The 27,932-nt window shown below is 45.7% G+C and overlaps 1 protein-coding gene across 8 annotated transcripts in view; it reads right to left on the bottom strand.

Annotated features, from left to right (window-relative positions):
• The window catches only part of SYT17 (synaptotagmin 17), a 140,541-nt gene that overhangs the window by 40,681 nt on the left and 71,928 nt on the right, over positions 1 to 27,932 (bottom strand). Inside the window, exon 8 of one of the 8 annotated variants that reach the window (XM_007986813.3) lies at positions 5,715 to 7,144. The exons of the other annotated variants lie outside the window; for them this stretch is intronic. Within the exon in view, the coding sequence (XP_007985004.1) occupies positions 6,948 to 7,144 (197 nt within the window). The 3' untranslated portion in view covers positions 5,715 to 6,947. Of the gene's footprint in view, positions 1 to 5,714; positions 7,145 to 27,932 lie in introns of those variants that run through there. 8 annotated transcript variants of the gene reach the window in all.

The following is a 27,932-nucleotide window of genomic DNA, read 5'->3' as shown; positions in this document are numbered from 1 at the left end:
TGAGACAGAGTCTCGCTGTGTTCCCAGGCTGGAGCGCAATGGCACCATCTCAGCTCATTGCAACCTCTGCCTCCCGGGTTCAAGCAATTCTCCTGCCTCAGCCTCCTGAGTAGCTGGGACTACAGGCATGCACCACCACGCCCGGCTAATTTTTGTATCTTTTAGTAGAGACGGGGCTTTGCTATGTTGGCCAGGCTGGTCTCAAACTCCCGGCCTCAACTGATCAGCCCACCTCAGCCTCCCAAAGTGCTAGGATCACAGGCGTGAGCCACCCTGCCCAGCCAGATTTATCAACTTTATATCAGCATTGAAGCATTGTCAATTTTACATCCTAAAATATTGACTCCCATATTTCAGTTATGGAATATTGGGAGAAGAGTAAACATCACTCAAGAACTTTACCTCCTCTTCTGGGGATGGGATTCGTGCATTTTGGGTTGTACTTTGGATAGCCATATCATGTTAGGTGGAAGCATGACTCTGTAATTATCTTTATTTGGAGATTAAGTATGGTTGAAAGAGACATGCAAGGGTGCCAGGTTGACAACGGATAGGCTTATGAGGGTTAATTTTAGGTGTCAGCTTGACCGGGTTGAGGGATCCCTACACAGGTGGGGAAGCATTGTTTCTGGGTATATCTTGGGGATCGTTTACAGAGAATATTGACGTGTGAGTCAGTGGGCCGAGAGAGGGAGATGCCCTCAGTGTGGTGGGCGCCATCCGATTGACCGGTGGTCTGGCTGGAACAAACGGGAAGAAGGGGGATCGGCCCTTTCTGATCTCTCTCTCCCTTCCAGAGTGGGACACTTTTCCTCTTTTTGCCTTTAAAGGGACATCAGACTCCAGGTTCTTCGGTTTTTGGACTCTGGGACTTGCACCAGCATCCTTCAGGGGCCCTTTGGGTCTAACTGGGGACAGCACAGTTGGCTTCCCTGGTTATGAGGCTTTGGACTGGGATTGAGCCACGCTCCTAGCTTCTCCGGTTCTCCAGCTTGCAGTTGGCCTATCCTGAGATTTCTCTGCCTCTCTGATGATGTGAGCCAATTCCCCCTAATTAAATCCCCTTCCATATTTCCTACTGGTACTGTCTCTCTGAGAGCCTGACTAATACAGTTAGATAGTAAAATAATGACCCAAAGGACCGCTGCTGTCAACCTATAGGGCATTGCCATCCAGTCTTTTTTCTAGGCATGTTTTCAGTTTTTACCTACAAATCATTCATTCTAGAGTTATTTTTAAATGGTATTTTTGATCATAAAAAAGGCAGATATCCCACTGCCAGTGGATGACAGTCCACCTGGAAAGGAAAGGAAAGGAAAGGAAAGGAAAGGAAAGGAAAGGAAAGGAAAGGAAAGGAAAGGAAAGGAAAGGAAAGGAAAGGAAAAAGGAAAGGAAAAAGGAAAGGAAAAAGGAAAGGAAAAAGGAAAGGAAAAAGGAAAGGAAAGGAAGGGAAAGGAAGGGAAGGGAAGGGAAGGGAGGGGAGGGGAGGGGAGGGGAGGGGGAGAAGGGAGGGGAAGGGAAGGGAAGGGAAGGGAGGGGAGGGGAGGGGAGGGGGAGGGGAGGGGGATAAGGGAGCGGAAGGGAGGGGAAGGGAGGGGAGGGGGAGAGGGGAGGGGGAGAGGGGAAGGAAAGGGGGAGGGAAGGGGAGGGGAGGGGAGAGGAGAGGAGAGGAGAGGAGAGGAGAGGAGAGGAGAGGAGAGGAGAGGAGAGGAGAGGAGAGGAATTTTCTTGCAGTGATTCCCAGCTTTCTAGGAGTGAAATATCAGTGCCCAGGAAATAGCTACTCTCAGGACCCTGGGACCCATCCTATGTGAGCAGAGCTGGGCAGGGGTCATTAGCTTCTACCAAGTCCAAGGGGTGGGCTGGAATCCTGGGGTGCCCTGGAGTCAGCTATGAGCTCGGAGTCACTACCAAGGAGGGAGAGAGGGATGTTGCCTCACCCAAGAAGATGAGCGGACTCTTGGATGGTCCTGGGAAAGTAGAAGTGAGTTTAAAAATCCCCAACCCAGCTTTTTTTCTCTGAACTCAAGTCCCCATTCCAAAGAGGGTGTTTAAGTGGACTGTGTATCTCTTTTCCCACTTCCTACCTGAAGAGGAGGAGGAAGCCAATAAAAACGATTGGGCAGCCCACAACAGGGCACCTTGGGCGCAGGTTTCTACAGAAACTCGGTCCTTCCTTCACCTTTCAACACATCCGTCTCATCTCCTGAGGAGCTCTATTCCTGGAGATGTGAAAGGCTCTGATCTGTCCACCACTGTTACCTCTGATCATCCAGCAAACACTGCCTGACGTGTGCTAGCAATCATCACCATCATGCAGTGTGCCAAGGATTATGGTAAAACTTTGCAGGCAAAAAACAAAAAACAAAACAAAAACAACTAAACAAACAAATCCTCCGCAGGCATTTTCCCAGCTAATCAACCCTAAGGGGTAACAACTGTCACCCTATTTCCGGACATGGTGGTGCGTGCCTGTGGTTCTGGCTACTTGGGGAGTTGAGGCAGGAGGATCGATTGAGCCCAGGAGTTCGAGACCAGATTAGGAACATAGTGAGATCCTGTCTCAAAATAAGACAAAAAAAAAAAAAAAAAAAACAGACTTGTCATCCTATTTTTAGATGACACAGCCCAGCGGAGGGTTTAGCTTACACTGACTCTGACTTAGTTTGCTAGTGCTGCCTTAATAAAGTGCCACAGACTGGGACTTAAACAACAGAAATTCATTGTCTCACAGTTCTGGAGGCTGGAAGTCTGAGATTGAGGTGTCAACAGGGTGGGTTCCTTCTGAGGGCTGTGAGGGAAGATTTGTTCCAGTCCTCTCTCCTTGGCTGGTAGATGGCTTTATCTCCCTGTCTCTTCACATCTTCTTCCCTCTGTGTCTGTCTCTGCATTCAAATTTCCTCTTGTTTTTTCTTTCTTTTTTTGAGACAGAGTCTCACTCTGTTGCCCAGGCTGTCACGATCTCAGCTTACCACAACCTTCGCCTCCTGGGTTCATGCGATTCTCCTGCCTCAGCCTCCCAAGTAGCTGAGATTACAAACATGTGCCACCATGCCTGGCTAATTTTTTGTATTTTTAGTGGAGGCGGGGTTTCACCGTGTTGGCCAGGCTGGTCTCGAACTCCTGACCTCAAGTGATCTTCCTGCCCCGTCCTCCCAAAGTGCTGGGATGACAGGCATGAGCCACCATGCCTGGCGAAATTTCCTCTTCTTATAAGGACTCCAGTCATATCAGATGAGGGCTCACCTCATGACCTCACTTCAACCTGACCACCTCTGTAAAGACCCTCTCTCCAAATAAGGCCGCATTCTGAGGTTAGGAATCCAGCAAATCATCAACCCGTAACAGGGTAGGCAGCTGGCCCTGGGCTGGCTTTTTATCTCTATTGCAGTTACTTGACACTTAAACTTACTAAGTCTTGAGTTCCAGCTGGGCGCAGTGGCTCATGCCTGTAATTTCAGCACTTATGGGAGGCCGAGGCAGAAGGATCACTTGAGCCCAGGAATTCAAGGCCAGCCTGTACAACATAATGAGAGCTCATCTCTACAAAAAATTAAGAAGTTAGCCAGGTCTATGATCCCAGCTACTGGGGGAGCTGAGGTGGGAGGATTGCTTGAGCCCAGTGCTGTGAGCCGTGATCCCACCACTGCACTCCAACCTGGGAGATGGAGCAAGTCCTTGCCTCAAAAACAAAACAAAACAGAAAAATTCTTGGCCTCCCCATTTGTAAAAGGAGATTAACATCTCTTCTACACCCCTGAAGGTTGCTGCATGAGGCTTAAATGTGATGTTTGGCACCTCGTGTGGTGCTAGTCGGCCCTCTTGTTATTACTAATGAAGGTGGCAAATGCTGGGGATGCCCTGCCTCATATCCCTCAGTCCACCTGGCTCCCCTGTGGCTGTAGAGAGCTGTGCTGTGCACATACACAGCTGACCTCATCAAGCACATGTGCCTCTTCCTCTGCCCAGAGATTTCTCTGATGTTATGGGAGCTTATACAGACCACGCTGGACAATCCAGAAGTGCCAACATTTAATGCTTTCAGGGCAGCCTTTAAGCCATGAGGAGGGACAAGGGCCAGTAATTAAATACTCCAGTTTCTGCATAATGATCATTCTTTAGCGTTTTCTACAGGGGTCCTCAGCATGACTGAGCTCACAGTACTAATTCATGAAGCCTTTTGCTTTTCTCCTTTCCCTTATTCTTCACTTATGTTTGCTGGGGTGGTCTGCACCCAAGTCCTCATGTCAAGGTCTGTTTTTGAGGCACCCTAGAACAACAAGGAAATTGAGGCTCAGAAGACTTACATGGTTTGTGCCCCAGTACACAGTTAAGGAGTGGTGGGCCCGGGATTTGAACTATGGTTTCTTGGGCCCAGAGCTCTTGGGCCTCATCACCAATGACTCCACCTCTAGTTCTAAATGCTTATTAAGTACCTATATTCACTCATTTTGTTTGTTCTTTTGTGCTTTTATCTTCTTCTATAAACCACAGTAATGAAGCCATTTCACAGAGAAGGAAAACACTTCTCCTTTTCTTTTCTGAAAACTTAACTGATATCGTTTGGATGTTTCTTCCCCTCCAATCTCATGTTGAAACGTGATCTCCAATGTTGGAGGTGGGGCCTGGTGGGAGATATTTGGGTAATGGGGGTGGATCCCTCATGAATGGCTTGGTGACGAGTGAGTTCTCACTCTATTAGAGCTGGTTGTTTAAATGAGCCTGGCACCTCCTCCTCTTTCACTCTCACTTCCTCTCTTGCCAAGTGACACACTTGTTCGCCCTTTGCCCTCTACCATGATTGTAAGCTTCCTGAGGCCTCAACAGAAGCCACACAGATGCCAGCACTGTGCTTCCTGTATGGCCTACAGAACCATGAGCCAAATAGACCTCTTTATAAGTTACCTAGTCTCAGGTACTCCTTTACAGCAATGCAAAATGGATGAATACATCAACCTAACCTAGCCTTCCTGCTCCCCCTTGACCGCCACAACACTTCCACTCCAGAATGGGAGACACCATGAGGTTCTCTCTGCAATACCCAATGTAGCCCGAGGGGTGAAGCCATTTTGGCCCTTGGAGCAGTTACCTGGGTCAAGCCCTTAGCAGGCCTGCCCAATAAAAAGCTAAATAAACCGTGAATCTTGCCCTGAGGAAGTGAAGTTTTATAGAGAAGAGCAAAGCTGGAATAATTAGCGTTAGTACACTGCTCAAGTCAAACAGACATATTGCAAATACTCAACATTCTTGATCCCCAAAATCTATGACTATAATAAATATCATTGTTTTGAGGCTGGGTGTGGTGGCTCATGCCTGTAATTCCAGTACTTTTGGAGGCTGAGGTAGGCGGATCACTTGAGGCCAGGAGTTCAGTTCCAGCCTGGCCAACATGGTGGAACCCTGTCTCTACTAAAAATACAAAAATTAGCCAGGCGTGGTGGTGCACACCTGTAATCCCAGTCACTTGGGAGGCTGAGGCAGGAGAATTGCTTGAATGCAGGAGGCAGAGGTTGCAGTGAGCAGAGACTGCACCAGTGAGCAGAGACTGCACCACTGCACTCCGGCCTGGACAACAGAGTGAGACTTTGTCTCAAAAAAAAAAAAAAAAAAATCATTGTTTTGACTTGTTCAGTATGGTTTGTTACACAGCAGTACCAGCTGCAATGCCCTCCCACCTCTATGTCCTGCGTTCATGAAGAAAAAGATAACTCAAATGCATGGCACAAATAAATAATCTTTAATTTCAATAAATAGCTCCCCATCACACCAGCCATTATGCTGTGGAAAAAGATACAGAAGCATCCAACAGAGAGAGAGGAAAGAGAGAGAGAAAGAGAGAGAGAGAAAAGACCTATTCTAACTACACTAATTCCTTAGCACAAGAGACATGACATTGGTTCACAGACAAACACAGAAGTATCCTCAGAGTATGACTAAGGAAGAAGATCATCATGGATGGGGTGTGATAGCCATTTTAATCCATGTATCAGGTCCTTTGTATGCCTTTTGTGGGTCACAATCACCATGATTCTGTCAAAAAATGTTACTTTTGCTCTATCATATCCTATTTACTTGACACACACATTACTGTTACCCAAGGTGGGGTCTCTGACAGACAGGAGGACACTGGTTGGACTCTCACTGGACAGGAGAGACAGAGAGAAGGCAGTGCTCAGGGCTGAGGTCCCAGCCCGTCGCCATGCTCTCCAAGAGGACACATAGGCACACACGTCTTCGCCTGTGAGGGCACATGCACGAAGACATACACATATATACCCACAGGGAGTTTCCTGGGATGAGCTAACACAAGGACAATTCCATTAAGCCAGGAGAGGCTTCTGACACTGGAATAGTTTAGGTTGCCATTTGGCTTCTCCAAATGGTCCATAATCTAGTTATCACATTTACTAAGGAGAAGACAAAGATACTTACACCTTTAGAGAAAAGTGTCAGGTTTGAAGAACCCCAGGGAACAGCAGCCTGTTCAGAAGTTACCCAGCGGGCATGTGTTTTGGGAGTGGGGAGTGGTCAGGTCTCCCACACACTGGCCAAACTCTTGGTAAATAATACAGTCTTGATGGAGGTTGGCACCCTTTGGGAGGTCCTTTCTCTGGCCTGAGGGTTGAAAGTGCATTTTGGGGCAGGAGTATTGACAAGAACAGGCAGTGCCAATAAGTCCCACGGCAGAGCCCACTGAGCTTGTGATCTACTACGGATGGGGCTTCCAGAAGGTTCCCAGGCCTCACTGACTGAGGGCGGCTATTTTGTGACCAATAGTCTGCTTCCTCTCAGTTCTGAGAGGACTTAGGGAGTCTGTGTGTCTGTGTGTGTGGACGTGTGTAGACATGTTGTGAGTGTGTATGCAGGTGTGGATGTAATAGTATGTGACACATTTTTTTCCGTCTTTTTTTTTTTTAAATGAATGAAAGCTGCCTTCCCTGCAGCCCTCAGGTCACCTCCAGGGAGGCAGGAGACACGCGGTCACACTCAGCTCGAGACCTCAGGCTGTGCCACTGCTCCACAGCCGTGCGGTGCGTGTTGAGCATGCGTCTCCAGTGGTTGGACTCAGAGGGGCCTGAAGAGTACTGGCCAATGACGATCCTCCCGATGAAGTCATTGCTGCTCTTCATGTTGTGGCCGAACACTAGGGAGCCAGAGGGTCGAGGGCAGGAGGGAGGCAAGAGGAAGGAGGGGAAGAGAACAGAAAGGCAGAGAGAAGACAGAGGCCATTAGTCTACACACTTGTCAAGTGCAAACATGGCGGTCATCATTTAGGGCACGTTGTCTTTTTCCTTTCCTCGGTGAGAACTCCAGCTCCCTCATCTCATCCTCCTGCGAGTCTCTGCAACAGCTGCACCTGGCTCCCTGCCATCCCATGCCAGCCAGATTCTTACCTCTCAGCCTTGGCATTGGCTGTTCCTTCTGCCAGATAGCTGCACCCCCTGCAATATGCAGCCTTAAACGTATGTCCCATGGCGTCACCACACTGCATATAGAGCTCTGTAAGTGGATAGCTCTAGTGGAACAGTGAGCCTGTCAATGTAGTCCAGCTGAGCGATTAAACAAGGGTTTCTCAATCACGGAACTGTTGACATTATGGGTGGGATAATCCTTTGCTGTAACTATCCTGTGCATTGTAGGATGTTTAGCAGCATCCCTGGTACCTACCTACTAGATGCTGATAGCAGCTCTCTCTACAGCTGTGACAACCCAAAATGTCTTCAGACATAGCCAAATGTCCCCTGGGGAGGCCAGTGCATCCCAAATGGGAACCACTAGGTTAAGCCATGGTCCATGGGGCCAAATATCCTGGGGGCGAATCCTGGCTCTATCATTTGACCAAGCTCTGGGACTCCGAGGCAGGCGAAGTAACCTCTCTGAGCCTCAGTTTCTTTGTTAGTTAAACAGGAATTTTAGTAGTGCTTCTCTCATAGGTCAATGCGCAATTTCTATGAAATATGTGTAAAGCTCTCAGCACACAGTGCCAAGCAAGTGGTAAGAGCTCAACAAATGTTACACTGCTATTTCGATCCTAAATTTCTGTCTGTTGACCTTTTATAAAAGAGACTTCATGTCTCCTCTGCTCCATTAAATGGTGGAAGTTTGCTGAGAGTAATGGCTATGGCAATTTCTTCCACCCCTTGTTGTGCTGCATGTCTCTCTGAAAGGCTTCTCTGTTAATCCCAACTTAAGCTTAATTTGTGTCTTTCAAGCCTAATGAGATGGTTAACTTGATTTAGCATCCCGGCCAAGTTCCGCCTAATTCTGTATCTGTGTGTGGGTAGTCCAGGCATGCCATCTCACTAATGGGAAAGCAGGCTACGCCTGTGTTATAAAGGAAGGGCTACAGAATGGGGAATATCACAGATTCACCCAGCGTGAGCCGAGCAAAGGCGGGCTAGATCCCAGGAGGGATGCCGAATATCATACAAACCAACTAAAATATGCATCCAAAAACAGAGCTTGAATGCTAACAAGCCTCTGTTCTCCCCTGTGGATTTCACACCATGAATTCCAAATGGTGAAAATGAGGGAGAAAAAGAAAAATGGAAAAATAAAAACAAAAACTCCATCCATCGTCCAAAAGCCAAAAAGACTTAGGGAAAACCAGGCTACGTGAAATACTATGTCATCCTCATCAAGAGGGATGGGTACCTGTCAGCTCTGTGGAGAAAAAATGGACCGTGTATACTTTTTGTACATTTGGTAACATGTTCAGTATGCATAGGTGGACCTCATTTACATGCAAATTACTTATAAAAAGAAATAATAGGAATGGAAGCTTTGCTTAATAAATGAAATTGCTAAGGAGCTCTCGGCCTTTGAAAAAAAAAAATGAATAGATAACACTCAAGGCTTTTTGGAATGACACTCAGTGGCCAGTGTAAGGTTTGATCTCACCAAACGAGGACAAGTTACCAAAGTCCCCTTCCCTGCGAGCCTCAAACCTAAAATCAGATACTATTATGAGGCCACTTTAGGTCCCATTTGGTTTTCTTCTTTGGGGGCAAAATGTTCTATCTTCTTCTTCCTCTCCAAAGTTCAAGACAATGCAGAAACTTCCCTTGTAAATGGGTATGGGTTCTACTTCTTTGTGAAAGGGATTTAAGAGAGGAAATTCTGACTGGGCAAGGTGGCTCCCATCTGTAATCCCAGCACTTTGGGAGGCTGAGGCAGATGGATTGCTTGAGCCCAGGAGTCTGAGACTAGTCTGGGCAACATGGAGAAACCCCACCTTTATTAAAAAATACAAAAAAATCAGCCAGATGTAGTGGTGCGTGCCTGTAGTCCCAGCTACTCGGGAGGCTGAGGTGGGAGGATCACCTGAACCTGGGGAAGTCAAGGCTGCAGTGATGGTGCCATTGCCTTGGATCTAGCCTGGGTAGCAAAGTGACCTTGCTTGTCTCAAAAAAAAAAAAAAAAAAAAAAAAAAGGGAAACTCAGTCTCAAGTCCTCTCATGTGCTGCTGGTGGAAAAGCAAGTTGGATCAAATTTTGGGGTGGTTCACAACATCTGTTCAAAATAAATACATCATAACTCATGACTCAGTATTTCACTTCTAGGAATTGATCCCATAGAATTTTCAGCACAACTGGACAAAAATATACATACAAGGATATTTTATATAGCAGGAGTAGGCAAACTAGAGCCTCCAAGTCAAATGTAGACTACTACCTGTTTTTGTAAATAAAGTTTTATTGGAACACAGTCAAACCCATTTGTTTACATAATGCAGCTTTTGTGCAAAAAGGGCAGAGTTGATGTCTTAGTCCATTCAGGCCGCTGTAACAAAATGCCATAAACTGGGTGGCTTATAAACAACAAAAACTTACTGCTCACAGTTCTGGAGGCTGGGAAGTTCAAGATCAAGACACTAGCAAATTCGGTGTCTGGTGAGAAGCTGCTTCCTCATAGGTGGTATCTTCTCACTGAGTCCCCACATGGTGGAAGGGACAGACTAGTTCTCTGGGGCATCTTTTATAAGGGCACTAATCCCAATTATGAGGGCTCCAACCTTCATGACCTAATCATCTCCCAAAGGTCCCACCTCCTAATGTCATCACTTTGTGGGTTAGGATTTCAACATATAAATTTGGCAGGGTGGGGGACAACTATTCAGACTGACCACAGCAGCTGAATAATTTGGAGGCCATGTGGCCCTCAAAGCCTCACATATCTGCTATCTGTCCGGTTCATCCATGCTGTAGTGTTACTTTTTACGGCCAGCTAACATTCTGTTGTATGGATATGCCATGTTTTGCTTATCTATTCATCAGATGATGAATATTTGGGTTGTTTCCACCTTTTGACTATTATTATGGATAATGCTACTGTAAACATTTATGAACAACTTTTCTTTTTTCTTTTCTTTTTATTTTTGAGTGGGAATTTCACTCTTGTCACCCAGGCTGGGGTGCAGTGGCACGATCTTGGCTCACTGCAACCTCCGCCTCCTGGGTTCAAGTGATTCTCCTGCCTCAGACTCCCAAGTAGCTGGGATTACAGGCGCCCATCACCACACCCAGCTAATTTTTGTATTTTTTGGAAGAGATGGGGTTTTGCCACATTGACCAGCCTGGTCTCGAACTCCTGTCCTCAGGTGATCCGCCCACCTCAACCTTCCAAAATGCTGGGATTACAGGCATGAGTCACCATGGCTGGCCTATGTACCAAGTTTTTAAAGTCATACATTATGATCCATTTATATGAAATGTTCAGAATAGGCAGATCTTTAGAGACAGAAATTACCATTAGTGGTTATCAAGGATAGAGGAAAGAGGGAATGGGGAGTGATAGCTAATTGGCACAGAGCTCCTTTTTGGGGTGATAAAAATGTTCTGGAATTAGATAGTGGTGTTGGTTGCACAACCTTGAAAATATACTAAAAAGCACCGAATCATATACACCAAAAGGGTGAGTTTTAAGTTATGTGAATTTTATGTCAATTAAAAAAAAAAAAAACTGCTCCTTATAGAAAAGTTTGCTGACCCCTGCACCAGGGCATTGTTTATAAGAAAGAAAAACTGGAAATGACAAGACTGTCCCTGAGGGAGTGTAGCTGGAGCTGGTGGTGCCCTGCCTACCCCTCAGCCCACCTTGGAGGCTGCTCATGTTTTCTGTGCATAGTGTCCTACCTCAAGCACCTGCAGCTTCCTGCCTGAGCCACGTCAGCTTGTCTATGCTAACTGTGATTTATGGTGAGGACCTTGGGCCACTCAACATTAGCTTGACCTCTGCAGGAGCTGGAGACTAGGCTCAGCTACCCAGATAGTCAGCCATGACTATATGACTGACCTCCTCTAACTATGCTGGAAACCAACGCTCGGGTGACCTTCTTTGGGTGGCAATACCCTGAGTCTGTTGTCACACATCCTTGCAAGGAGAATCAGGCACTGCTCATATAACTCCAGTTGAGGAGAACAACTGGAAGTTTGCACCTGTCTCTCTTGGACTCTTTCCTGTGACCAAGAGGACTCTTTCCCCTTTCTTAGTCTGCTGGGCTGCTATAACAAATTACCATAAACAGGGAGACTTATAAACAACAGGAATTGATTTCCTAATGGTTCCAGAAGCTAGGAAGTCCAAGATCAAGGTACCAGCAGATTCGGTGTCTGGTGAGGGCTTGCTCTCCTTCATAGGTGGTGCCTTCTCATGCAATAGAAGCAGCAAGGCAGTTCTCTTGGGTTTCTCTTATAAGGGCACCAACCACATTCATGAGGGCAGAGCCTTCATGGTCTAATCACCTTCCACATGGGGATTAGGATCCAACATAAGACTTTGGGGGGAACAAAACATTCAGACCATAGCAGCAATCTTTCACTTTGCTGATTTTAATCTGTATGCTCTTTCTGTAATAAACTGTAACCATGAGAATGGTTGCAAGTTCTGTGGTGAATCATTGAACCTGAGGGTGATTTTGAAGACCCCCATACTGCAGATATCCACTCGTCAAACGTCCTTGATTCGTTTTCCTCCTTTTCCTGTCTCATTTGCCATTCCCTTATTCAAGCTTCCTGAGGTCACCTCCTAGTAGCCTACTTGAGCTCAAGTCATTAAGTTTGTCTTTGGGAGTTACCTAGAATAAGACTGGAGGAAACAAATTAAGTAACTTCTGAAGTAATAATACCATGGAAATCCATGTTGCCATTAAAAATGAGACAGACTTATCTATATGAAATGGAAAAATCTCCAAGACATATTGCTAGGAGACAAAAGCACATTACAAAACAGTATATGTAAGCACAATCTTTTTGTTAAAAAGAATGTTAATATACGTAAAGAAAACAACATCTGGATGTTCACCACACTGTTCAGAGTGGCTCTCTCTGGGAAGGGGGAAACAGAGGAAAATTTCCACTTTCTGTATCATATAAGTATGTACAATTTGAACTTCTTACAGCAAGTACATATTAGTTTGGAAAGAAAACAAAGGAAAAATAAGTCACCATTGGAGAATCCACATCTAAGTCGCCAGAAGGGACGAAAACTAAAAGGAAGTCTAATATCCTACGCTCCTCATCCCAATTTGTAGAGTAACTTGGCTGGTGAATCACTTGGCCCTTGAAAGATGGGAGCGCTTGAGTGATTCAGCCTTTCTGATGGGTGGCAGTTTCTGCCATGGCCATCTGAGTTAATTAGCAGGCACTGGAACTTGCAAATCACTTGGTAAAGTTATGGCAATCTTAACAGTCTTAAAAAAAATAAATGCAAATTATAATAAAGTGAAGCTGAAGATAACTCATGACTTCTATTAGAAAAGTTGCCTGGGAGAATATAAAGATTGCCATCACTGTAAATTCTAAGAAGTGTGTTGGAGAAAATAGAGAATTAAAACTAGACATGTCAGGGGCCAGGTGCAGTGGCTCACACCTGTAATTCCAGCACTTTGGAAGGTCAAGGTGGGAGGATCGCTTGAACCCAAGAGTTTGAGACCAGCTTGGGCAACATAGCAAGACCCTGTTTCTATAGATTTCTTTTTTAAAGACTAAACATGTAGAATCCAGAAAGGGGCGTAGGGACAGTGGGTCAGATAACCCAGCCCTCTCCATGTTATAGGTAAGGAAACCAAGTCACATAGCTAATTGGTGATAAAATTTGTAGTATTTAATAACCTGTGAATGAAACCAATTCCTTATAATCACATTCCTAAATTCCTTCTCTTTAGAAACATCCATAACTAAAAATTTTGTTGTAAAGTACTGCCACCAAATATTCCTACTGATGGTTATGGGGGACTCCTTTTAATGTAGTCACTAATGTATTTCTGGATATTGTAAGCCAAAAATACAATTCTAAGCCCCCTAACCATCTGAATGGACCTCTCCTCTTGGCCAAGGGTATTCCAAAGGTGACCTGAAAAGGTAGCTCAGGCTGTGATGGGAAGGGGAAGTCAGACATGCCACCATTAACATCAAGACAGATCTTAAGACTGATAGAACTAATTTTTTTTTTCTTTTCTTTTTTTTTATTTTTTGAGACAAGGTCTCACTCTGTTACCCAGGTGCGGTGGCATGATCTCAGGTCACTGCAACCTCTGCCTCCCAGGCTCAAGTGATCCTTCTACCTCAGCATCCCAAGTAACTGGGACCACAGGTGCACACCACTATGCCTGGATTTTTTTTTTTTTTTTTTTGGTACTTTCGGTAGAGATGGGGTTTCACCATGTTGCTCAGGCTGGTCTCTAACTCCTGAGCTCAAGTGATCTTCCCGCCTTGGCCTCTCAAAGTGCTGGGATTACAGATGTGAGCCATTGTGCCCAACCAGAAGAGACTCCTTAAGTCTGATAAGAAACATTTACAATCTATTCTCTCTGAAGCCTGCTACCTAGAGGTTTTATCTGCATGATAAAACCTGAGTGTCTACAACCCTTTATTATAATTTAGACATTGATTTCAGGTCTTTAGATAATAACCAATTGCCAGTCTTTGAATCCACCTAAGACCTGGAAGTCACCCCACACGCTCCCCAGTCCCTGCTTCCAGCTGTCCCCTCTTTCTGGACTGAACCAACGTACCTCTTACATGTATTGATTGATGTCTTATGTCTCCCTAAAATGTAGAAAACCCAGCTGTAGCCTGACCACCTTGGACATATGTTCTCAGGACCTCCTGAGGCTGTTTCACGCACAGGTCCTTAGCCTTGGCAAAATAAACTCCTAAACGGATTGCGACCTGTCTCAGATACTTTTTGGTTTGCAAAACATACACATTCTAAGTGTACCCTAGTCATCTGGAAGCAATTTCTCAACAACCTGTACAATCTGGAGTGTGGCAAAAAAAAAAAAAAAAAAAAAAAAAAAAAAAAAAAAAAAAAAAACCATCAAAACAGTCAGAATTGATGTCACAAATCTATGCACAAAATCCATGAAGGGGGGCTTTCTCTGAGAACCTATTTAATGCTCATGGATTTAGACATAATTCAAATTAACTCAGTCATCTGGTTTTCCCATCTGGAGTAACTTAATATAGTGGATTGTGAGTACCAGACAGATACAAGAACTCAAAAAACTACAATAGAATGAAACCATTTGGTGAAGGGACAAATAACATTTTCCTCCTTCACAGGGCTGGGGGCTATGCTCAGTGTGATCATTTATTTTTATAATTATGATCATGAATCCATTAGAATGTTCTGCTGAATGGACCAAAGGAAGTATGGGAATTTTGGTATCATACACAGTTAAACATGTTAAGCCTCGTTTAAAGCTTAAGGGGAAAGCGATCGGTTAGTGGAAACTGCTCTCACAAACTGCTTTTAGTTCTCTCCCAATGATTATAGAGTGGCACCTTGCACAGTGCCTCGCTCTAATGTTTTCTATCCGGATTTTGCTGAACCTTCAGCACCCTAAGACTACCCACTCGGGACAGGCAAGTACCCGAAAGTCCAGTTCCCTTCCTCAGACAGTGCACGGACACACCCTGCCTATTCCCCTTTTAGGAATTTGAGACAACTTACCTGTAAAGAGTTATCAACATATCTATTTCCACCGTACCACAGCAATTCAAGTTGGGGAAACACAACCAGGAAACAAAAGTGTGGTGGGAGGGACCCACCAGGGCTCAAAGGTCAGGCTTTGAAGGAGCCCGGGATAAAGATCAGTTTATTAAGCACCTACCGTGTGTTAGGGCCACGGCTAAGCACGTCAGTGGATTGACTCATTTAATCATCACATCAAACTTCCAGAACAGGGTTTCTCACCCTTGATACTGCTGACATTATGGGCCAGATCATTCTGTATTGTGCGGTGCTGTCCTGAGCACTCTAAAATGTTTGGTAGCACCTATCATCCCACGCTAAATATCACTAGCAATTCCTCCATCTCCCCTGTTTCTCTTTTTATTTTATTTTATTTTATTTTATTTTATTTTTGAGACAGAGTCTTGCTCTGTTGCCCAGGCTGGAGTGCAGTGGTGTGACCTCGGCTCACTGCAACCTCTGCCTCCCGGGTTCAAGTGATTCTCCTGCCTCAGGCTCCTGAGTAGCTGGGACTACAGGTATGCACCACCATGCCCGGCTAATTTTTGTATTTTTCAGTAGAGACGGGGTTTCACCATGTTGGCCAGGCTGGTCTCAAATACCTGACCTCAGGTGATTCGCCTGCCTCAGCCTCCTGATGTGCTGGGGTTACAGGCATGAGCCACCATGCCTGGCCTCCTCTATCTCCCTTGTGACTGCCAAAAGTATCTCTAGACATTGCCAGATGTACCCTGAGGACACAATTGCCACCCTTCCCGCCCCCAACCTCCTACATTTGAGAAGTGCTTTAAGGCAGTTGCTGTCACTGGCTCATTTTACAGCTGAGGAGAGTGAGGTCTAGAGGGTGAAGGGAGATCACTCACTGTTCCAGTCAAAATCTAAGTAGCCTGAATGAGTCAGGGACAAGTTGAGGCTTTCACCTGTTGATATTTGCTGTAAAAACGAATTTGTTCTTTACCACAGGAGCTAAATTCTTTGGTCGCTAATTTAGTTTGCCAAGGCAGACGGTTCTGGAAGGGAAGCTGGATGACTTAGAATGTGGGTGTAATAAACACTGCAAATTAAAAGGAAAAAAAAAAAACCATCTTTACCGATGGAAACAGACTCCACAGTTTCTCATTTTGCATTTGGTTCACAAGGTAATGAAGGCCTCTCATCTGTGCCCTAGGCTCTCACTGCTCCCATATATACAACTCTGAGTCTGACAGCACAGTGCAGGGACACCCCCAGATTATGACTGGCGCCCCAAACCCTCATCACTGTGCCCTGCGATCTACCTCTTTGATGCTAGGTTAAGATGTTCCCCTATTTCTGAAAGGAAAAAATGCACAAAGCCAGCAGGACCCACCCTGGGCTGTTTCATAGTCCTGCCTACTTCCTCATCGTCAAGGGCTACCCACAATTCATCATCAGGTTGTTCATGAGTTATCTGAACTGTTGGAGGAGACATAACGCAGTCTACACGGGCCTGTTTCTTCCCCTTTTCCTTCTTCCTACAGGACAGCTCTGACACACTGCAACACAGGTGGTCCTCATTCTCTTTTCAACCTTTGCAAAACCTCTTCTCACTAGAGCACTGCCTTTTTGTTTTTCTTCTTTCAGAAACCTAGAAGCTTTTTCAGGTTTTCTTTTTTTTTTTTTTTTCTTTTTTTTTTTTTTGAGACGGAGTCTCGCTCTGTCGCCCAGGCTGGAGTGCAGTGGCGCAATCTCGGCTCACTGCAAGCTCCACCTCCTGGGTTTCGTCATTCTCCTGCCTCAGCCTCCCGAGTAGCTGGGACTACAGGCGCCCACCACCTCGCCCGGCTAGTTTTTTGTACTTTTTTAGTAGAGACAGGGTTTCACCGTGTTAGCCAGGATGGTCTCGATCTCCTGACCTCGTGATCCGCCCGTTTCGGCCTCCCAAAGTGCTGGGATTACAGGCTTGAGCCACCGTGCCCGGCCTTTTTTTTTTTAAACAAGGTACATCATATCCCTTCCCCGGGCCTCAGTTTCCCCCTTTATACAATGGGCGGGCGGGTATACATAGATTTTGAGTTCTTTTTTAGCTATGACATTTCATGAGTTCCATGACTGAAGGGTGATGTTTTTCAAGCTTTTCTGGCTCACTTCATGATTCACAGCAGCTGTTGGGACAGAATTTTTTTTTCATGTTTTTCCTTCCAACAGTCATAATGACGATTCAGTTAACTTTATCATAATAATAAAAAAAATCAGTAATGGCAAATCCTGAGGTCTGTGTACTAGGAACTGAGAAAAGCACTTTATATATGTTATTGTTTTTCTTTTTTAAACTTAAATCCATATCACAGCCCTATTTTTATTGCCATTTTGCAGATGGGGAATTTGAGGCTCGGAGAAGTTAAGAGGTTGAGTGTCCAAAACCACCCGGCCAGCATGAGGCACAGTAGAAATCGAAACTCAAAGTTCAGCATAATTTCTTCCTTTATCTCAAAAAGAAGAGGCCGAACACAGTGGCTCATGCCTGTAATCCCAGCACTTTGAGAGGTCAACATGGGAGGATCGCTTGAGCCCAGGAATTCAAGACCAGCCTAGGCAACATAGTGAGACTCTTTCTCTATAAAAAAATGTAAAACGTAGCTGGGCATGTTGGTGCATGCCTGTGGTCCCAGCTACTTGGGAGGCTGAGGCGGGAGGACTGCTTGAGCCCGGGAGGTAGAGGTTGCAATGAGGCATGATCACACCACTGCACTCCAGCCTGGTTGAAAGAGTAAGACCCTGCCTCAAATAATAATAATAATAATAATAATAATAATAATAATAGTCTCACCCATTTCCTACTTCCCTTGACCCTCCCATGTGGCAAAGGCCAGATTGGGTAATAGAGATCCATGGTATGTGCGTGTGTGTTTGAAGAGGGGTTAAAACCTCAACCAGCATATAACGGAAAAGGCCAACAGTCAGAATGACCCTGGAAAGTCCCATAAAAATCCTCATGAAGGCCCCATGTTGGGCCCTTCTCACCATCTCTCTAGGGTCCAGCACCGTCAGGATTGGCTCCGACTTTTGAATGAGCCTGTTTGGTCAAGCAGCAGATAAGGAAGGAAGATGTCCTATGCTAAAGATACTCAGTATGAAAAATACAATGATAGTACCCAACAGTTCTGTAGTGCTTATCACAGACCAGCCCTGTCCTGTGGATTTCAATACACAAATTTAATCTGCACCACAAATCTATGAGGTTTGTACTATTATTACCAGTATTTTATTATTGCCTTGAGCCTAGAGGGCACACACTGACAGCGTGGTGCATCGTCCTGAGGATGGACCTAGACCAGTCCTGAGCAGGCCCTGGAAATAGGCTTGGGCTGTTTGGGTGGGAAATTCTGGGATCCCAGTATTTGCAAATGATCTAGAAAGGAAGATGTGGGCTCCTTGATGCCTGGACTCCTCACTCCGTGAATTTCTTTTCTCCTCCCATTTACAGCATGAGGCCCAAGGTAGAAGCCCTCTTTGACCTGGTCCGCAGGCAATATCGGCTTAGAACGAATTATTTAATTTTTATCTTAAGAGAGTGCAGTGGTGTGGCATGATTATAGCTCACTGCAGCCCCAACCTCCTGGGCTTAAGTGATCCTCCTGGCTCAGGTTTCTGAGTAGCTGGAACTACAGGGGCACCTCACCACGCCCAGCTAATTAATTTTTTTTTTTTAGACATGGGGTCTCGCTATGTTGTCCAGGCTGATCCTGGACTTCAAGTAAGATTGCTTCAAGCAATCTTACTCTCCTCAGCCTTCCAAAGTGTTGGATTATAGGTGTGAGCCACTGTGCCCGGCCTGAATTTTTTGACGCTGTTGTTTTCAACAGGGGCCAATTCTGCCGCACAATCTGGAGGCGTTTTTTATTGTCATGTCTTGGAGGGAGGGGTGCTGCTGGCCTCTAGCGGGTAGATCTCAGGGGTGCTGCTCACCGTTCTACAAAGCACAGGACAGGCCCTACAGTGAATAGCAATCCGGCCCCAAATATCAATAGAAGTGTGGAGGTAGAAAACCTCTACCTTAAGGGAAAAGCAGCAATGATGGGAGTTCCCTTCATTAAAACCGAAGCCTCCCCTCTCCCAACCAAAGGAGAGCCGTGGAGACTCAAAAGACTATGGCAGATCCACGGGGTTAAGGAGCTGGGAGGCTCAGGAGCAGGTGGGAGGAAAGTCACCTTCACTGAGCTAGACAGAGCTTGGGAGCTCAGCGTAGAAAAAAATTTAGAGCAAATTTAAGGGGAGAGAAACGGGGGAGTGGAGGAGAAACCTCTGAGAAATACTGCTTTGGCTTATGAATTAGATCTCTTTCTCCTTCCTCAAGAGCTGAAAGTCAAGGTTGACATTTCTTTTAAAATTCCTTCGGGGCTGTGGGACCCCTTTCTTTATGCCTCAGTGTGGAGACCGAGCCACGTGGAGCCTGCGCTGAAGATGACATATGGGTTGAAGAATCACTTTCAGATTAACGTGTGAATCACACCGACTAGAAGGAAGCACTTAAAGGTGTCACTATAAAGCAATGTGCTTGTTTTGACATGAACAACCAAAATATATACATCTGACTAGGGGGTCCTCTCTACATTTGTTTCAGAGATGCTGGCATTGCTTGGGGGAAAATGTACACTGCAAACTGTCTACAGAGCTAGCTACAATATTTCATCTGTGTCATGAAATGTACACTGCAAACTATCTGCAAGCTAATTACAATGTTTCATCTATGTCATGAGCTTTGGGGATGAGGTAAGGCTTGCAGGGAAGGTCTGGAATCAAATTCACCATGAGCACCTGAGCAAGTGTGGTGATATCATTAGAATGTTATGTTGTTATCTTCCAATTTCATTTTCATCTTTCAGGGATGATCAATCAGACCTTCCCCCCTCAGGGCCCAGCTTTACCCGCCAAGAGATTCTGTTGATTGGTTTAGGGGGCCTGAGTGGCAGCGGTTTTCAAATGTTTCCCAAGTGGATCTCATGTGGTCAGGTTAGATGCAGAATGAAAATATGAGTTGACTGGTGGCTTAGCTGGGTTGAAGAAAGGAGCCTGATCCTACTATTTCCTCTTCTTGATTTAAAACTCTCTGACCATAACTGTGCAGGTTTTGTCCCTGCAAGGTGAAGCCTGTCCAGCAGGCTCACTGAGGGAGTTGCAGAGGACGGTGCCTATGGTGGGCAGGCATTTCCCAGAAAGAAGAGGGGAGCAAGAAGACTTGAACAACTGAGTCCCATGCCACCGAGACTGGGACCTCTAGATGCACATTCATTATGTTCTCAATTATGTAAGTCACTTCTTCCCTGGGAAGAACAAATAAAGAACTGAAAGACGGCTGGGCATGGGGGTTCATCCTTGTAATCCCACCACTTTGGGAGGCCAAGGCAGGTGGATCACCTGAGGTCAGGAGTTCAAGACCAGCCTGGCCAACATGGTGAAACCCCATCTCTACTAAAAAAACAAAAATTAGCCAGGCATGGTGGTGGGTGCCTGTCATCCTAGTTACTTGGGAGGCTGAGACAGGAGGATCTCTTGAACCCAGGAGGTGGAGGTTGCAGTGAGCCAAGATCACACCACTGTACTCCAGCCTGGGCAACAAGAGTGAAACTCTGTCTCGAGAAGAAAAAAAAAAAAAGGGAATCCAGAGGTGTTACTCTAGGGCTGGGGTAGACACACTTTTTCTCTTCCTTTTTTTTTCTTAAGAAGCAGGGTCCAGACTGGATTAAGAAAATGTGGCGCATATACACCATGGAATACTATGCAGCCATAAAAAAGGATGAGCTCATGTCCTTTGTAGGGACATGGATGCAGCTGGAAACCATCATTCTCAGCAAACTATCACAAGAACAGAAAACCAAACACCGCATGTTCTCACTCATAGGTGGGAATTGAACAATGAGATCACTTGGACATAGGAAGGGGAATATCACACACTGGGGCCTGTCATAAGGTGTAGGGAGGGAGGAGGGATAGCATTAGAAGATATACCTAATGTAAATGACGAGTTGGTGGGTACAGCACAGCAACATGGCACATGTATACATATGTAACAAATCTGCACATTGTGCACATGTACCCTAGAACATAAAATATAAATAAACAAATAAATAAAAAGAAGCAGGGTCTTGCTCCATTGCCCAGGCTGGAGTGCAGTGACATGATCATAGCTCACTGCAAATCTCCAACTCCCAGGCTCAATCTAGAGGTCCCAGTCTCTGTGGGATGGGACTAAGTCGTTAAAGTTCTTCTTGCTCTCGTCTTCTTTCTGGGACCTGCCTGCCTCAGCCTCCCAAGGATCTGGGACTACAGGCACATACAACCACACCTGGCTAATTAAAAACTATCAAAAAAAATTTTGTTTTGGTAGATTCAGGATCTCACTTTGTCGCCCAGGCTTATCTTGAACTCCTGAGCTCATGCTATCTTCCCACCTCGGCCTCCTAAAGTCTTGGGATTACCAGCATGAGCCACCACACCAGGCCAACATACTTTTTCTATAAAGGGCCAGACAGTAAATATTGTAGGCTTTGAGGGCCACCTATGGCCTCTATTGGAAGCATTCAACTTTGCTACACCAGCAGAAAGCAGCCACAAACAGTATGTTGATTAATGCACCTGGCTGTATTCCAATAAAACTTTATTTACAAAATCAGGGAGCGGGCTGTAGTTTGCTGACCTCTGGTCTGTCTAAAGCAGTGGTTCCCGAAGTGTGGTCTCCACACCAGCAGTAGCAGCATCACCTGGAAGCCTGTTAGAAATGCGAGTTCTCAAGCCCACTCTGCTATACCAAATCAGAAACTCTTGGGCAGAGTCTCAGCAGTCTGTTGTAACAAATCTCTGAGTGATTGCGATGCACGCTGGAGTTTAAAGCAGGACTACACATAACCATCTAGGGAGCTCTTTAGACTATAATGGTGGGGGAGGGGACCTTCCTGGTCAGTTGACACAGTCTCTGGAGGTGGCACCCAAACATCCATCCCAGCTTTTTAAAGTTTTCCCAGTGACCCTAATGTGTAGCCAGGTTTGAGATTCGCTGGCTTAGCGTAAGTGCCTCATGCAAATATTAAGTTTGCAAGAATCCTCTTCAAAACACCCAAAGAATCAACCTCATTTCTTGAGCATGATGCTTCATTTCTAATTTTTTAAAGGTGCTGCTGAGCTTAATATAGATGAACCATTACGCTTTCCATGACCTCAAGTTATTAAAAATAATAATAATAATACATGTCTCAGCCAGACACGGTGGCTCACTCCTGGCATCCCAGCACTTTGGGAGGCCAAGGCGGGTGGATCGCTTGACCTCAAGAGTTCAAGACCAGCCTGGTGAAACCCTGTCTCAACTAAAAATACAAAAATTAGCCGGGCGTGCTTGTGTGCACCTGTAGTCCCGGCAACTTGGGAGGCTGAGGTGGGAGAATTGCTTGAGCCTGGGAGGCAGAGGTTGCGGTGAGCCGAGATGGCGCCACTGCACTCCAGCCTGGGTGACAGAGTGAGACCCTGTCTCAAAACAAAACAAACAAACAAAAACATGTATGTTTCATTTCAAAGGATGAAGAATTCTGCCACATTTATGTTTTCTTTCAACGTGTGGCAGGCTCTCGAGGTAATTTCAAAAAGATGTCTCAGACATGGGTTTTTTGTTTTGTTTTGTTTTGAGACAGTCTTGCTCCGTCACCCAGGCTGGAGTGCAGTGGCACGATCTCAGCTTGCTGCAACTTCCACCTCCTGGGTTCAAGCAAGCACATCCAGCTAATTTTTGTATTTTTAGTAGAGACGGGGTTTTGCCATGTTAGCCAGGCTGCTCTCAAATTCCTGACCTCAAATGAGCCACCTGCCTCGGCTCCCAAAGTGCTGGGATTACAGGTGTGAGCCACTGCACTCAGCTCAAACGTGTTTTGAATAGCGGTAACATCCCTTAAAGAGCAAGCAGTAGGCCACATGCAGAGGCCCTGTGGCCCTGTGTATGCGCAATCCCGTTTCTCCCTCACAGCAGCCTAGGAAGAAGCTTGTGAGACGCTCCCATTATCCAGATAAATTGACGGAGGCTCAGGGTGTAAGTACAATGAGCAGAATTGTCCAAAAGAGGCTCTGGGAGCTTAGGTGAAACATCTGGACCACGAACTGTCTGGGACCAGCTTTCCTCCCACCCTGGGGGCTTCCTCCCCTGGGAAGAGGAAGCTGTCATTTCCCATGGGCCCTAAGGTCTCTGGTCACTGGCGCTAACCCACCTGCCCCCACTGACAAGGCTGCCTTCTCACGCTTGTGCTATAAAATGGCGGGACGGTGGGCACAAAGTCCTGGCCCTAGAACTCAGACGCGCACCACAGACCTGCAGCAGCTCTCCAAAGGATGGTGGTCACGGAGAGGGAATTCAAGCCTCTTCCTTTCTTGCCAGTGCCTGTCCTATAGGCCTTTTCCTTACTCCCCAGCAGAGTCTATTCCTTAACCTACACTGTGGGCCAATGTGGCATGTGTCTGGAATCCTCGCGCAAGACAAGGTGTCAAGTCCCAGTGACAGGAGGAGGCCCACCTGGGACCCAGCCTGTGGTCCAGTGGTAGAACAGGATTTGAATTCGGGTCCTGATGACCTTTTCTGAGTAAGTTCCAATTCCTAACCTCAGCTCTTGGCAAATGCGGCATCCCAAATTATGCTCTGAAAGAAATGCCACTTGCTTTGATGGGCAGATTCTAGCATGTTTTAAAAATCACCCTGTTACTAGAATGGATAGGTAAGTTGTGGTATAGTGACACTCTGAAATACTATTATCCCCAAAATGTGAATACAAAAATGACAACTACACACAATGACACAAATTTCACAAAGATAATGCTGAATGAAAGGAGGGGTGTGATCCCATTTACATAAAGGTCAAAAAGAGGCAAAACGAATGTATGGCAGGAAAGGTCAGGATGGTGGCTGCCCTGGGGGAGGGGGAAGTAACTGGCATGGGCTGTGAGGGAATTTCTGAGAATGTTTCTAGTTCTTAATCTCAGTAGCTGTCACACGGGAGTGTTAATTTTGTATAAATTCATGAATTGGGAGCACCTTTCTGTATGTGTGTTGGACTTCAACAAAAAGTCACCTTAAAAAAAACTAGGCCGGGCGCGGTGGCTCACGCCTGTAATCCCAGCACTTTGGGAGGCCGAGGCGGGCGGATCACAAGGTCAGGAGATCGAGACCATGGTGAAACCCCGTCTCTACTAAAAATAGAAAAAATTAGCCGGGCGCAGTGGCGGGCGCCTGTAGTCCCAGCTACTCGGGAGGCTGAGGCAGGAGAACGGCGTGAACCCGGGAGGCGGAGCTTGCAGTGAGCCGAGATTGCGCCACTGCACTCCAGCCTGGGCGACAGAGAGAGACTCTGTCTCAAAAAAAAAAAAAAAAAAAAAAAAAAACTAATGGGGCCAGGCACGGTGGCTCACGCCTGTAATCCCAGCACTGTGGGAGGCTGAGGCAGGAGGATCACTTGAGCCCAGGAATTCAGGACCAGCCCTGGGAAAATAGCAAGACCTTTACAAAAAAGAATTAAAAATTAGCTGGATGTAGTGGCCCGCCCGTGGAGTCCCAGCTATTTGGGAAGGATCGCTTGAGTCTGGGAGGTTGAGGCTGCAGTGAGCCACACATACACACACACACACACACACACACACACACACACAACCATGTTTGAGACATCTTTTTGAAATTACCTTGAGAGCCTGCCCCACATTGAAATGGGAGTAACATCAGCAACTGACTTTGAAATGCTTGATAAAAATATGAGTTGAGAGAGAGAGTTGGATAGATGTGTGATGAAGCACACAGCGAAATGTTCACTGCACTCCAACCTGGGCAATGGAGCAAACCCTGCTTCTTAAGAAAAGAAAAGAAGAAAGAGAAAAAGTGTGTCTTCCTTGGCCCTAGACTAACACCTCTGGACTCTCTTTCAATTCTTTTTTTCTTCTTCTTCTTGAGATGGAGTTTCCCTCTTGTTGCCCGGGCTGGAGAACAATGGCCCAAACTCGGCTCACTGCAACCTCCGCCTCCCAGGTTCAAGAGATTCTCCTGTCTCCAGCCTGGGCAATAGAGTGAGACCCTGTCTCCAAACACACACACACACAGACACACACACAGTCGCGCACACACACACACACACAGACACACACACAGTCACACACACACAGACACACATACACACACACACACACACACAACCATGTTTGAGACATCTTTTTGAAATTACCTCGAGAGCCTGCCCCACATTGAAATGGGAGTAACATCAGCAACTGACTTTGAAATGCTTGATAAAAATATGAGTTGAGAGAGAGAGTTGGATAGATGTGTGATGAAGCAAACAGCAAAATGTTCATTACAGAATCTGATGGGTAGGAATATGGGTGTTCATGGGACAATTCTTTCAATATGTTAAAAACATTTTTTTCTTTCCTTTTTTTTTTTTTTTGAGACAGAGTCTCGCTCTGTTACCCAGGCTGGAGTGCAATGGCGCGATCTCGGCTCCTCGCAAGCTCTGCCTCCCAGGTTCACGCCATTCTCCTGCCTCAGCCTCCCGAGTAACTGGGAGAACAGGCACCCGACACCGCGCTCGGCTAATTTTTCATATTTTTAGTAGAGACAGGGTTTCACCGTGGTCTCGATCTCCTGACCTCGTGATCCGTCTGCCTCGGCCTCCCAAAGTGCTGGGATTACAGGCGTGAGCCACCGCGCCCAGTCCTAAAAAATTTTTTTAATAAAATGTTAAACCAAAGCCTTTAAAATAAAAGCAACCAGACACACAAACAACTCAATCGTCCTACTTTTATTGCCTCTACTTGCTTCTTTATGCCATGGAAATATTCATTTCCAGGTGAGGGTATCCAAAGATTGATACCATGAGCTGGGTGACTACTCAGTTCACAAGCTGGTATGAGGCTGTTGGATCCTAGAGCAGGAAGAGGACTTGGTGAATCTGCTGGGGACAAGGGAGTGAGCAAGACAAGACAACCTGGATGAAAGTATGAAGCCCCCAGTGACTCCAGGTTATCCCAATGATTCCAATAACAGACCACGCATGGCCAGAAATACCAACCAGGGCCTGAACCAAAGAGTCTGGAACCTTCGTATTTTGTCCACCCAAAACACCAAACAAAGGTTCAGTGGTCCTTTGTACCAATGAGCACACTGGATCCTGCTCAGAGCCCTCTCTTGCCTTTAATGCCTTCCACCTTCTATGTGAAAAGCACTTGGAAAGATGTTCCACATCAATAGTCAGCAGAAAATGTAAATTAAAACCACAACCATTTGTTTCATTTTAAAAAAATATCCCCATGGTCTTATTAAAGTCTTACTTACACAGAATAAAATCCATCCATTTCCAAGTATCTAATTTGATGAATGTTAATCACTGCCTGTGATTGTGTGAGTACCACCAGAGATAACCAATATATAGCTCTTTCCCCAAAGAAAGTTCCTTCTTCTTGTCCCTTTCCACTCCATCCCCTCCCTGGCTCGAGTTCGCTGGACACAGGTAGTAGTACCTTGTCTGCTGCTTTCTTTCACTATAGTTTATTTATTTATTTGTTTGTTTATTTATTATTTATTTATTTATTTATTTTTGAGATGGAGTCTCGCTCTGTCACCCAGGCTGGGTGCAGTGGGGCGATCTCAGCTCACTGCAAGCTCCGCCTCCCAGGTTCACACCATTCTCCTGCCTCAGCCTCCCGAATAGCTGGGACTACAGGCGCCCGCTACCATGCCCGGCTAATTTTTTGTATTTTTAGTAGAAACGGGGTTTCACCATGTTAGCCAGGATGGTCTCGATCTCCTGATCTCGTGATCCACCCACCTTGGCCTCCCAAAGTGCTGGGATTACAGGCGTGAGCCACCGCACCTGGCCTCTTTCACCATAGTTTTGCCTTTAGTAGAAGTCCATAAAAATGGATTCATACAGTATATAGTCATTTGCATTCACTTAGCATGTTTTTGAGATTCAGCCACGTGTATGTGTACTAATATGTCCTTTCTTTTTACTGCTGAGTAATATTCTTTTTTTTTTTTTTTTTGAGACAATCTTGCTCTGTCGCCCAGGCTGGAGTCCAGTGGCACGATCTCAGCTCACTGCAACCTCTGCCTCCTGGATTTAAGTGATTCTCCTGCCTCAGCCTCCGAAGTACCTGGGATTACAGGCACCCACCACCATGCCTAGCTAGTTTTTTGTATTTTAATAGAGATGGGATCTCGCCATGTTAGCCAGGCTGGTCTCAAACTCCTGACCTCAAGTAATCCATCCACCTCAGCCTCCCAAAGTATGGGGATTACAGGCAAGAGCCACCATGCCTGGCCCAGTAGTATTCTAATGTATGAATGTCTCACAATTTGTTTATCCATTCATCAGTTGATGGACATTTGGATTATTTCCACTTTTTTGGTGATTACAAATAATGCTTCTGGGAACATCTGTATACATGGCTTTTTTTGTAGACATATGTTTTTATTTCTCTTGGGTAAATACCTAGGAGAATAATTCATGGGTTGGATGGTAAATATATATTTACCCTTATAAGCCACGTTCATAACTGTTTTCCAAGTGGCTGTAGTATCTTGCATTCCACCAAAAATGCATGAGAGTTCCAGTTGCTTCATATTCTCACCAACGCTTCTTGTTTTCCATCTTTTAAACTTAACTGTACTAGTGGGTGTGCAGTGGTAATGTATTGTGGTTTTAATTTGCTGTTGGCTGATGAAGAGCAGCATCTTTTCATGCACTTCTTTGCTATCCATGTATTCTCTTTTTGTGCAGTGTGTCTTTTCAAACCTTTTGCCCATTTTTATTGGGGTGTGGACTGTCTTATTGAGTTACAAGAGCTCTTTATATATTCTGGATATGGGCTCTTTGTTGGATATACGCTTTGCCAAAAATTTCTCTCAGGGTGTGGCTTGGCTTTTTATTTTCTTGACTATGTCTTTTGAAGAACAAAGGTTTTCAATCTTGATGAAGTCCGTT

The sequence above is a fragment of the Chlorocebus sabaeus genome, chromosome 5, assembly GCF_047675955.1.
Source record: "Chlorocebus sabaeus isolate Y175 chromosome 5, mChlSab1.0.hap1, whole genome shotgun sequence".
Lineage (NCBI taxonomy): Eukaryota > Metazoa > Chordata > Mammalia > Primates > Cercopithecidae > Chlorocebus > Chlorocebus sabaeus.
The sequence above is the reverse complement of the archived record's forward strand: the minus strand, read 5'-3'. Positions and strand labels throughout refer to the sequence as shown.